Source organism: Nestor notabilis, unplaced genomic scaffold (assembly GCF_000696875.1).
Source record: "Nestor notabilis isolate BGI_N333 unplaced genomic scaffold, ASM69687v1 scaffold22742, whole genome shotgun sequence".
Taxonomy (NCBI): Eukaryota; Metazoa; Chordata; class Aves; order Psittaciformes; family Psittacidae; genus Nestor; species Nestor notabilis.
In genome coordinates this window covers 3,215-15,203 of record NW_009917276.1, presented here as the reverse complement: position 1 = coordinate 15,203, position 11,989 = coordinate 3,215, and the positions used below count along the sequence as shown (strand labels likewise).

The 11,989-nt window shown below is 49.1% G+C and overlaps 1 protein-coding gene across 1 annotated transcript; it reads left to right on the top strand.

The window, feature by feature from the left end:
- Nucleotides 1-1,606: 1,606 nt before the first annotated feature.
- LOC104401546 (tyrosine-protein kinase SgK223-like) lies at nucleotides 1,607-10,595 on the top strand (the record flags this gene model as incomplete). The annotated part of the gene is made up of 3 exons (XM_010009151.1): nucleotides 1,607-1,764; nucleotides 5,036-5,775; nucleotides 9,264-10,595. Coding segments are annotated over 3 exons (1,936 nt in total), but the record flags the coding sequence as incomplete, so codon positions are not given.
- Nucleotides 10,596-11,989: the final 1,394 nt, after the last annotated feature.

The following is an 11,989-nucleotide window of genomic DNA, read 5'->3' as shown; positions in this document are numbered from 1 at the left end:
TATATATAAAATTTAAGACCAGTTGGTTGCTTTCAACAGCATCAGTCATAACAGAGCTAAAAACCCCAGTGTGTGTGTGTCACTTTCCCTCTGTCTCTTTATTTTCCAACTGTCACTTGTGTGGTGCATTGGAAAGTTCTGTAAATAATCCCCAGGAGGCTTGCGTGGTAAATTCATCACTGGTGCAAGACCAGTGTCTCTGCTGAGTTATACCTGAGGTGGTTTTTACAGCCTTACTTTCATCACCGCCTGAATATTTTTAGACTGAGGCTGCTCAGGCAAATGAGGAAGTCTGGCAGAAGTTTCTTCCGGGCTTCTCATACACTGCTCTCCATGTGGTGGTGTGGACATGAGAGTAAGTGCTTTGTCTGGATGGGGAACGAAACGGTTCTCAGTCTTCAAATAGAAGTCACTCGTGGCATCTGCTGTGCTTGGGGGTTGTGGAAGAGGAGGGATCCTGTGCACACGAGGAGGGTGCCACAAGAAAACGGTCTTGCGCGTCTTTTGTTTGTCTTTCTCAGCAGCCATTCAGCCTTCTGATTAGAAAACGCCGGATACCTTCCAGCAAGATAGCTGGTGGAAGTCCGTTTTCTTTTCTTACGAGTCTGCCACTAACCTTTTTACATTCTTAATCAATGATGTGTTGAATTGTATCAGCAGACTGGCAGTTCTACTGAAAAAAACGTGGACCGATAGCCTTCATTTGCTAGCTGATAGAGTCTGAACTGTACCAAAGCAAGGAGGAGTCTTGGAGCTCTTATGTGCTTCCTGATTTCAACAGTTTCTGTTGTTTCCAAGGAGGAAAAAATGAAGAAAATGCAGGGGAAATTCTTTATCTTAGAAAAAAGTCCTGCTTGCCTACAACTGATCACTTGAACTGTGACCTCGCAGGTTATAAGCCCAGTTTATGGTTTGTTTATTTATTATTTTAGCTAGAAGCTGCATGGAAGACTGTAGCTCTTACATTAAAAGCTGCATGGTAAGTCCTGAGTTTGGCAGACGCTTGTTTCTGCAGAGGCACTTCTTTTCAAGGTGTTAGTTGTTACTGTGATGCACTGAGGAGACAACAGCTGCTGGGGATGGACTTTTCTTCCACTTATGCCTCCACCATGAAGGACCTGGGTTCTGACACCCAGCCTCAACCTGCCCTTCTGTAAAATGGGAGGAGGGATGTCACTCCCTTCCCTTGAGAACTTTACTGAATGCAAACACTGGTAGGTCCCCACTTCCCAGTGATGGTAGCCAAGATGGGATGTGGTCCAGGACCCCACATGTGCTAGGTAAAGAAGTCACAGAGTGGGGCTGGATACTGTTGGCTTAGCGCGCTCTCTCTGCTCAAGCACAGCTGGTTTGTTGCAGGGGGCTGGTATGGGGGCTGCAAGCCTATAATCTACTCAGTGTCAGTGAGATGTGATCCCCAGGTGCTAGAGAAGGAAGAAAAATGCACAGGAAAGAGCTGCTGTGGCATGGTACAAGGCTGCACAGTGTCTGCATGGATGTGTAGAGACCAAGCTAAGGATGCTCTCTTCTTGAGTCTCCATGCACAAGTGCATGCAGGGTATCTTTTACTATCTGTCTTCTGACTCTTCTTTTTCACTCTCTCTAGGCATGCTCTGAAAATGAACCCAAATAACACTGAGTTGGAGAGGGTCAGCAACAGCTCTGCTGAGAGCCTCAGCCCACCGTTCAGGAGCGTCCACGTCAGCTTCACTGCGGGCTCCAGCGACAGCCTGGACTCAGACACACAGACTGGCAGCGATGGCAGTAAGTGACCATAGGGTGTGGGAGAGGTTTCACTGGACCTAAGGAAAGAGTTACCTCCGTCCTGAGGCCCACTGCTAGGGCAGCATCCTCAGCACAGAGATCATGAGGGTCCAATCACCTAGTTTGCTCAGCAACCCTTCATCTTTCCACTTCTACCCTTCTGCCTCTTGATGCACTTAAGATGAATGTGGAAGAGTCAGGCCAAGATCATGCTTTTTCCTCTTTCCTTTGGCAAGTGCCAAAATTATTCATCCTGTAGCTCTCCTCTTCTCTGGATAAAACCTCTATTTGAGAGCATTTGTCCTTATCCTGCTTGTGCTTCATATGCTGAACAAGGTCACAAGTAGCCCTACCATAGAACGTCCTTTGTAGATTTGAAGAGTACCAGAAAGAGTCTTGTGCTAGAGGTGATCTCTCCCTCTCATTGTGTTGCCAGTTATTTCTTGAAGGGGAAAAAATCTGCCTGCACTCGTTTAACTGAGATTAAAAAATACTTACTATGAAGTCACTTTTTTCATCAGTGCGTAACTTAGACATGCACTAACGTGTTCAGCAGCTCAGAAAGTATTTCCTTTGCAAAAGCAGCCTTCATGTAGTGGAAGTTCTCTCTTTCCAAGAGCAACAATGTGCAGCAATAAAATTAAGAACTAGAGCTCTGGAAACTCCATTTTTCCACTGCTAACTTGGAGCCTGAGAGTAAGACTGTGCCAGGAAATTGTACAGGGGGAAGAAAAACTCACACATATTTTATCTTTACTTGCTGGGCACAGAAGCAATTTGCTGTCCAAAGTGATACTGGACAAGAGAATTTCTCTGCCTCCACCGACAGAAGCAACTGTTTCAAGTCATCCTGGGAAAGTTGAGCTTTTAAGTGAGTAACCGGAATGCAGTTATTCTTGCTGATGCAAGCAAGAAGCTGTGCAGTCAGTCACTGAGTGAGGTGAGCACCGACCAATTGTCTGTGCTGTCAGATGTTAAAATATGAGGGAGGGAAGCTTTTAAGCCCTTGACAGGCAGAAGGACTCTATGCTGAAGGTGCAGAGCAATGGTAGGAAAGTTGTGAAAGGTTTTCATTAGTTACCCCTGCTTGGGGTAGAGCCCAGCAGCACACAAAGTAAAAGGTAAGAGCAGTTTAGCATTTATGGACTAGGCATGTGGACCGATTGCCAGAGCTTCCACCACTGACATTTGTTCTGTAAGACTCTGTCAAGTAAACCTTGCCTCTTGAAACAGGGATTCAGCTGCATGTCCTGGCAGAGATGCCTCTGTTGAGTTGCTCTTGGGCTGCACGCTGAAAAATTTCTGTTGGCTGCATCCTCTATCAAAGCTTCTTGGACTGGAAGTGGCAAGAGATGCCACGCTGAATGATCCTTGTATGTGGCTTTTGACAGGGTTTTAATGGAGGAGATCTTTGCCATGGACCTGGCAGAGTATGATGCAGATGTCTGGCTTTCATTAAAGCTTGGGGCATGCATCTCTTGAGCCATGAGCTCCACAGTTAACTGTACAGCTACAGAGCAGCTGGACCAGAGAGTGACTGGGTGTACAATGCAGGCAGACACCTGGAGCAAGGGCTCAACGGGAGTCAGATAGCTTGGCACCTAGGAACAAGAGCAAGAGAGACATGTGCTGATTCACAGCATTTTCCACAGAGCTGTTTCTGAGCATGTTGTCAGAAATGGGGTGCCAAAACTGCCTTGCATGGGAAACTCATCATTTGCAGAAGACAAAATTGGTGCTGCTTATTCCTGGGTTGTGTTTCAACGCTGTTGCTCAGGATGGGGTGTACTGCAGCAGGAGTGTACAGCCAGTCTTAGCAGTGGAGAGGATAAATGAAAATGGATGTCATGCTACCAAACTCTGGTGGGGAAGGACCGGATCAGGTCGTCGTGGCATCTGTGGTCTCAGGTGGTGAGACCCTGTCAGCTGCTCTGGCACAGTTGGTGTGGATTTGAGCCTGCATGTGGCATGCCAGGACAGGCTGGGAGCTCCGGGATCTGAGCCCCTGCACTTGAAGGAGGTTGTGCATGAGAGCTGGTGAGTCACTAGGGTTGTGATGAGGCAAGTGCCTGCTTCAGGCTGACATGAAACTGCCCCAGGGCATTCCTGTGGAGCAAGCAGAAAGCTACTGTCAGTGAGGAAGTGCCTGCTGGCATCTGAACCCTCAGCAGCAGGATGGCTTGCTACCGCTTAGCAGCTTTGGAATGGAGCTTGGAGCAAAATCCCACCATGCATCTTTGAAGGTCTACACTTGCATGCAACATTTTCGCAGAGCTCAAGTTTATCAAGAGTCCTGCCTGTCATTCAAGTGGCATAGAAAATTCCCTGAAATAATTATGTCTTTTCTTTTAATTTCCCCTGCAGACCCCTCCACTCCTTATTCATTCTGTCTCCATGACCTGAAATTACTGCTATTGATTTCAACGTCAAAGCATCCCTTTTTAATTTTCTTTCCCTTTCTTCTATGACATGCAACTGCATTACCTGTCTCCAGTCTGGCCAGGGTAGGAAAACAGCTGGGATAGCTAGCTGGAATGAGCCACCTATCTCAGTGCAAGCCATGTGCAGATGGCACGTGGAGCTGCCTGGGGTACATAGTGGGGCCAGGCTGCTCTCTGAGCAAAGAGGTCTGGCAATAAGCTTGGGCACAGGCAGTGGGGGCGGGACCAGATTTTTTCAGGAGGATGGACACTGCCAAAATCCCAGGCCTTGCCCGGTGATCCTTACCCAGTGCGAGGCAGAGAGAGAGATTCAATATACTCCTTGGGCTGCTCTGGTACAGCTGGAGGGCGGGAGCTGCATAGTGAGTCACTGTCTCCTTATCGCGCTGTGGCGCTGAAGCACTGGGTGGCAGCTCCCACCTGAAACAGGCTGGTTAGGAGATTGTCCACATATCCGGAGTGCTTCGTCCTTACCTCTCTGTGGATGACATCACAGCTTAAATATTTACCCTCTACTAGCATTTTACTACTTCGTGTGCAAGTTCATAGGGAAGTGGTTTAAGGGGGTGGACACTTCTCTAGATGCAGCCTGCTTTGCGAACTTGCTCTGTTAAACCAGAGTAAATCCCCAACCCTTTCAGTGAAGCTTTGCAGCCGTGAATAGATGAGGACTATGCGCTGGGTTCAGATGTAACCTGGCTTGCTGCTTTACTCCCAGCCAGGGCCCTGGGAGAGGTAGCCTATGGGGATGGCTGGGACATGGAGGGGGAATTGTGCTTCCAGCCCACAAGGGCCACTCATGCATCTTCTTGTGTGTCGCTGTCTCCTAGGGCATTCCTCTGAGCCAAACCACTCGCCTCCTCCAGCTGAGAGCCAAGTGTTTCCCCCTGTCCCTTTCCTTCCTGTCTCCGCTGAGGATGGTCCCTCCTCTGCCCCCAGCTGCCCACCCCCTCTGCCCCAGAAGAAGACTGTGAGCAGAACAGTGTCCTCTCCAGACGGCTTTTTTGGAGGACAGACATCTTCAGGCAGAGCAGCTGATGCTCCCAGCCCCAGGCTGAATGTCAGCCACTCCGAGACCAATGTGTGCCTCCGAGAGGAGCCTCCCTTCATCCACCCAGTCAGCCTGGGGGGCCGCCCTGGCGCCTTCTCCTCCTCTGAGTCCCTGGAGAAAAGCTCCAAAGGAAACAGCTACTGGGGCTCAGCCACTGGTAAGAGCACAGGGGCTTGTGTCCCCAGCAGAAACCTCCAGTCCCTTTCCTCCTCGCAGCTCAGTGTGTCCAGCCAGGTGTCATCAGGCTCCAGCCTCCAGCTCCACAACCTCCTGAGCAACATCGACAGCAAGGAGGGGGTGTACGCCAAGCTGGGGGCCCTCTATGCCGAGTCCGTGCGGCGCCTGGTTGCCAAGTGTGAGGACTGCTTCATGCGGGAGCAGAAGAACGAGCTGCACTTCAGCGAGAACAACTGGTCGCTCTTCAAGCTGGCGTGCAACAAGCCCTGCTGTGACTCAGGGGATGCGATATATTACTGTGCCACCTGCTCCAAGGACCCTTCTACCACCTATGCTGTGAAGGTAAGTCCCCACCCGGGAGGAATACAAGCTTATCTCCATTTTCCAGCTGGGAGGATGAGGCAAATTGCTGCAGGGTCCAAGGCTGCTTGGGGGTCCGTAGCTGAGCTGGGACTGAACCTTGGAGCTTCTTTTTCCCCCTTTCTGGTGTATGGATTCGAACGGAAGAGTGGGAAGCAGATTTAGCGGTACACCTTTGAGAAGCACCATCAGCACACAGTGGCCTGTTTTCTCTGCTTGTCTTTCTCACAGGTGAAGTTTGGCAAGCAAAACCCTTTCCAAAACTGACGCTTTTCCCCTACTGCTTGCAAAGGTTAATTTGGAGGAATTTTAGTTGTAACAAATGCCATTCAGATGCTTATTGCTGCAGACTAGTAGGGTCTGAAACTCAACCAGTTTCTCTCTAAAAATATCTTTGTGCAGATACTACCTTGTAAACTCAGAGGCATTCACCTCTGATGACACAAGCTGATGAAAGGCTTTTCAAAAGACAGCATTTTTGTCTCTGCCTGCCTTTTAAGTGGAAGGTTTGACCCAGAAACCATGTGAGAGTTTATATGATCTTGAAACTACAGGCATTAAGATACTGCAGATCTCAGTTAAACAATGTGAGGCTGACCCAGACATGCTGTGTAAGGTCAGGTCTGAAATATTTTTCTGTAACTCTGTGGAATCCATGTTTGAAGTGGAAACTTGAGGTGCAATAGTTCAGCTCTTTGAAACCTGGATAAGTTAGCTTATCCAACCTGTTCCATGGACATCCCAGGGATTCTGGGTTCTTGACCCATGTTACGGCTTGAATAAATAGCCTTTAATTTCTATTCTGACTTAACCCTAGAGGCATTTCATTGTTGCTTACTCTTCAGGCTGTTTTCGAAACCTAAAGTAATACCCCAAAAAGCAGATGTCAGAGATGCATTAAGCAAAGGGAAAAAACGAAGAATCTCTGCTGAATCGTTTCAACTATTATAAACCCCAAGGGGATGTTTTAAAACCAGTTCACATTCTAAAGTAAGTAGTCAACCCAAAGGAGGGCTGTAAATAACCAGAATGGAGTTAGATGTGATCTTGCACCAATACCCATAGTCCAGCACTGAAAGCTGCAGCTTCTTTTGTGTGTTATCCCTAAATCCATCGCAACTGTCCCTCTGAAACCTAAGAATTGTGTGGTGAACTGGTGTGCTCCTTTTCAATCTGCAGTTCCCTGTGGCACACACCCCCTTTGCTCTTGCCTGCCATGTTAGGTGGGGTTCAGGGGCTCAGCTCTATGGCTGTAGTGCATGAATTCTTGCCAAGCCAAAGCCAGCACATTTCAGCCTCTTATGGGACCACACTTGTGTCCCTGCATGTGATACGGGCTTACTCTGCACTATTACACTGCAGAGAGCCTTAACAAGGCCAGAACCGCTCCAACAGGGCCGTACTTTGCACCAGCATTAAGTGAAGTTGTCTGTGCTTACACATGTGCATGCATGCACATCCTGCAATGTTCCTGTGTGCCACCTTCCTTTTGGTTGCTGAAGTAGAGGATAATTGTGAAACTTTGCGACTGGCTGATTTCTAGCTGCCCCTCCTGGCTTCTGGGACAGATTTTCTGTCATGAAACTGATCACAGGCTTGTAGTTAAAGTTGGGCTTGGAGAGCTCAAAATGGGCAGAGGACCTGACTTGAGCCAAGGAGCCCACTGAAGAGCTGGAGCCAGAGTTTGGGCTGTACACAGGCAGGCACAGCTATGTATAAAACAGTTAGAAGGAGCCAGAGTTACATGAAATGGCTTTAGAGGAATTAAGCCAAGATATGGTCCACGCCTGGGCTTCTTTCTCCACTTAAAGGTGTGTGACTAAGCTGGCCCCAGGCTCCTCCTTGGAGCTTGTTGCATGGGAGATACCTCTGGTGCAGCCAAAGTCATGATGAATGGTTGGCTGGTGAAGATCTCCCTGTCTTCGTTTGGTTGCAGTTACTCTTCCAGGCATTCCCTTCCAGACTCTCCTCTTCCAAACTCTCACAGGCATTCCTTCCCCTTTTGCTAAGCCTTACATGTCTTACCTATGTGGGAAGGAACAATCAGTCTTGTTCCACAGAGGGCTGGAAGGCTTCCTCCTCCTCTTTTGAGGACCTTCTGCATCTCACTGTGCTAACCTGCTGTCCGCCTAGCTCTCCAGAGCTTGTCTTTCCATAAAATAAGCATGCAGCCACGGCAGGGTGTTTTTGTTTAGAAAAGCAAGGACAATAAGGATTTGAAATGCCCCATCTCCACAGTATCGTCTAAGCTGAGTGAATTACCTGCAAATGCCTAGATGCAAACCCTTGCTAGAGGAATACAAAAGCAGCCCATTTCTCCAGCTCCTCTCTATTCTTGCATTTATTTTAACTCTGAGGCAAAATTGATTTCTTGCCCGATTTTGCACACATGCTGTGACTGGCAGTGGCACGCTCCAGGGTTTGAAACCTTTTATGCTGAGTTTCAGCCTGTTGCTGATTCCTGTGGGTGAGATATAAATACATGGCTAAATAAAAAGGGGGGGAAAACCCATGTATAATAGAAATGCCAGAAGGCCCCATAAGCTAATGGATACTCCTATAATAAACCCGGGTTTGAGTTTGTTTAGTCTTTAATGCAGTCACAAAGCTAAAATACGGAACAAAATGAAGATAAAAGTCATGTGGATTTAAGAGAGTCTAGATTATAAAATGCTTTTATTTTCCCTGAGTTTGCCGCACTCTCACTTACTTCTAAGCCTGTTTTTAGCTCCCACTTTCTCTCTGGTGTTTTTGACCTGTGCTGATGACTACAGCTTGTTGCTAGTTTCCCTTAGCCATTGATCAGGGGTTTGAGAGTAGTTACCTGACACAAAGAAGCAGGGTGGTTGAGGAGGATGTGAAAATGGCTCCAGGGCTCAGGACCAGAGAAAGGTTAAGTGGGAAGAAAGTGCTGGAGGTCTCTGTCCACCCCTCACTCCCTCACTTCAAACAGGGCCACCCTTGCAGCCACATCACATCACATCACATGGGGCCTCCATGGCAAGTGTTAACCATCTCCTGAGGTGAAGGCAGCACATCTTCTGCCACAGGCTTTGCTTTTCCCTCTGCTGAATGTCATTTGGGTTGCAGGGGGGAATATGGATGATGTCATGATGTAAAAGCTATGTTGCTTCTGTCAGCAATGAAACAGAATCTCCAGAAGTTACTCATGGGAGAACTACCTTTCTCGTTTCCTGCAATTACCAGGCATTGCCTGGTAAAGGAAGCATGCCCAGAAATGCAACACAGACATCCGGTTGCTAAGGTTGGGGTGTTGCCGGACAAGAAAGATCCTCAAGCCAGGAGCTACTTTAAAGCACTAAAGAGACCAATGCTCACCCTGCTTCTAGCTAATGATGTCTTCCTTAGCATCTGCAAATCTCAGCTTAGGAACCCTCCTCTCACCTTCTGTTCTCTGCCCTGTCTCTGTCACTGAATGATGAGACTCTTCTTTTGGTCTCTCCTCACAGATTTGTAAAACCCAGGAATCCAAGGCGGCTGCTTCGTACTGCAGCCCTGCAGTGCCAGTCCACTTCAACATCCAGCAGGACTGCGGGCATTTCGTGGCCTCCGTCCCCTCCAGCATGCTGCTGGCCCCTGATGCAGGGAAAAGCATTCCTGGGGATGGCCTCCACCCCTCCCGCACTGCCAGCGAGCACGACTGTGTGGTGGTCATTACCCGGGAGGTGCCGAGCCAGACCACTGCCGACTTCGTGAGGGACTCAGTGCTGTTGCACCAAGCCAAGCCAGAGCTGTATGAACGTCGTGTTTGCTTCTTGCTCCTCCAGCTCTGCAATGGCCTGGAGCATCTCAAAGAGCACGGCATCATCCATCGTGACCTGTGCCTGGAGAACCTCCTGCTTGTCCCCTGCAAGCCCCCCATGAGCTGTGTGAAAGCCAAAGATGACAAACACTTACCACGGCTCATCATCAGCAATTTTTTGAAAGCCAAACAGAAGCCAGGGACTGGAGACTCCAAACTGAAGAAGAGTCAGGCCCGGCTGGCCCCAGAGATTGTGTCGGCTTCTCAGTACAAGAAGTTTGATGAGTTTCAGACTGGTATTCTCATCTATGAGCTGCTGCACCAGCCCAACCCCTTTGAGGAGAAGGTACACCTCAGGGAGCAGGAGTACAGCCCTGAGGACCTCCCTGCTCTGCCTAGCCTATCCATCTATTCCCGGGGGCTCCAGCAGCTGGCACACCTTCTACTGGAAGCAGATCCCATCAAGCGCGTGCGGATCACCGAGGCCAAGCGGATGCTGCAATGTCTGCTTTGGGGGCCCCGGAAAGACCTCACCGAGCAGCCCCTCAGCCATGAGGAAGCCCTGCGCCGGGTGCTTCAGAACTGGGTGGACATGAAGCGTGCCCTGCTCATGATGAAGTTTGCAGAGAGGGCTGTGGACACGGAGCGGAGCATTGAACTGGAGGACTGGCTGTGCTGCCAGTACTTAGCATCTGCTGAGCCAACTGCCCTCTCACACACACTAAAACTGCTGCAGCTGCTCTGACCTTGAATGTGGCTTGGAGGCAGCGGAGGGCTCCTGGTTGCCTTGCGGCTGAAGGTACACAGCCCCTTTATATGTGAGAGGTTTGAATCTTGGCTGTGAATGCGCATCCAGCTCCTGCCCCACACTCCAATCGGAGCGCACAAGACCTGTTTAGGACCCTCAGCACTGTTAATCTGTGAGCAGGCAAAACTGGGAACCTACCCCTATTTTGGGCAAGTTTTAATTATTATTTTTTTTTTCCCTGTGGTAAGTCTGTGGACTAATAAACTACTGCCTGTGTGTGTGCATGTTCCTAATGAACCCAATGTACTGGAGTTGATTTGTACGCCTTTGGGACAGCCTTCTGATCCCCATTCTACCTAAAGCATCAGAGCCTTTTTGCCTGGGAACAGCACTGCTCTCTAGAGCAGGCACCAGGGATGAACGATTGGCTGCTTCTCCTGGGCAGCAAGTGCAATTCATGTAATGCTCCTTTTCCAGGGAGAACCAGGAGGGGCTTTCAAATTCACACCGTCTGTGGGGTTTGGCATCCATTTTGCTTCTCACTTTAAAACAAAAAAAATACTGCTTGTTCCTGTGTATCGGCTGTATTTTCCACTGTGGGCAATTCAGTATCAGCTGCCTATTACCTTTGTTGGATACTAATAGAGCATGGCTTTCCTGTCTAGTGCTTCAGCTGTGCAGACTTTTGATTGAAAGGGTGAGACACAGCCCAGGATGGGTCTGTTCTTGAGGATGATGCTGTGTGGTGGGAATTACCCCTTGTAAAATTAATGAAATGGAAAATCCCCAATTCACCTCCAAGGCCTGGGTGAGGGGGAAGTCAGGGCCAGGTTGCTTTGCTTTCCTAATCCTCATCCCTCTTGTAATTCACCTGTCCCTTGTCTAGCATTTATTTAACCCCTTTAGCAAGAGATGAGCTGGCATGTGAAAGGCCAGGGCCTGCAGCCCAGGAGGGTCTTATTGCTGCTGGTGTTGGAATTAGAAATGCATAGGGCTGGGTGTGCTGCAGACATACTCCTCCAATAGATGCAATGCAAGAACAGCTTGATTGGAAGAGGGGGAAGTTGGCCTGGCTCCTTCCAGCCACTTCCAGACATGTAGCAGCCACTCAGCTCAGTAGAGTGGCCATGCTGCTGCTCAGAAAGACTGGCTTTACAAAAGGCTGTTGTCTGCTTTTACTCTTCAACCCCAACAAGAGGCAGAGATGAACTGCCCTGTGCCTGGCACCGCTTCTGCAGCCCTTGGAGAAGGACACGTGAAGAAAGCACAGCATCACCTTAGCTGAGATAGGATGTCACTAGCTGAGCTGTCCCCCTCCCAGCAGGTAGAAATTCACGAGCACTGTCCTCCAGCCCTGATTCACCTCCAGATCAAGGCTGTCTCTCGGGGAATTTTAATTCCCCAGGTTTTTTGACACTTCATACACTTTCTGTGAATCTTTTCCAGGCTTCTCATCTGGATTATCTGTTTGGCTATGGTTGCTGCTGATGGGAGGGGATGGGTTCCTTGGCTGGGCACCCATCTGCAATGAATTTCCCCTGATCCCCTCAGGGAGGAGGCTGTACAGGTCCCTGCCTGCTGAAAGAATGTGGGACGGTTCCAACTGTGGCCGTCAGGGATTTTTGTTACACACTGGCTTTCCTGCTTCTGACTCTTGGGTCCATTTCCAGCCAGCATAGATGGCA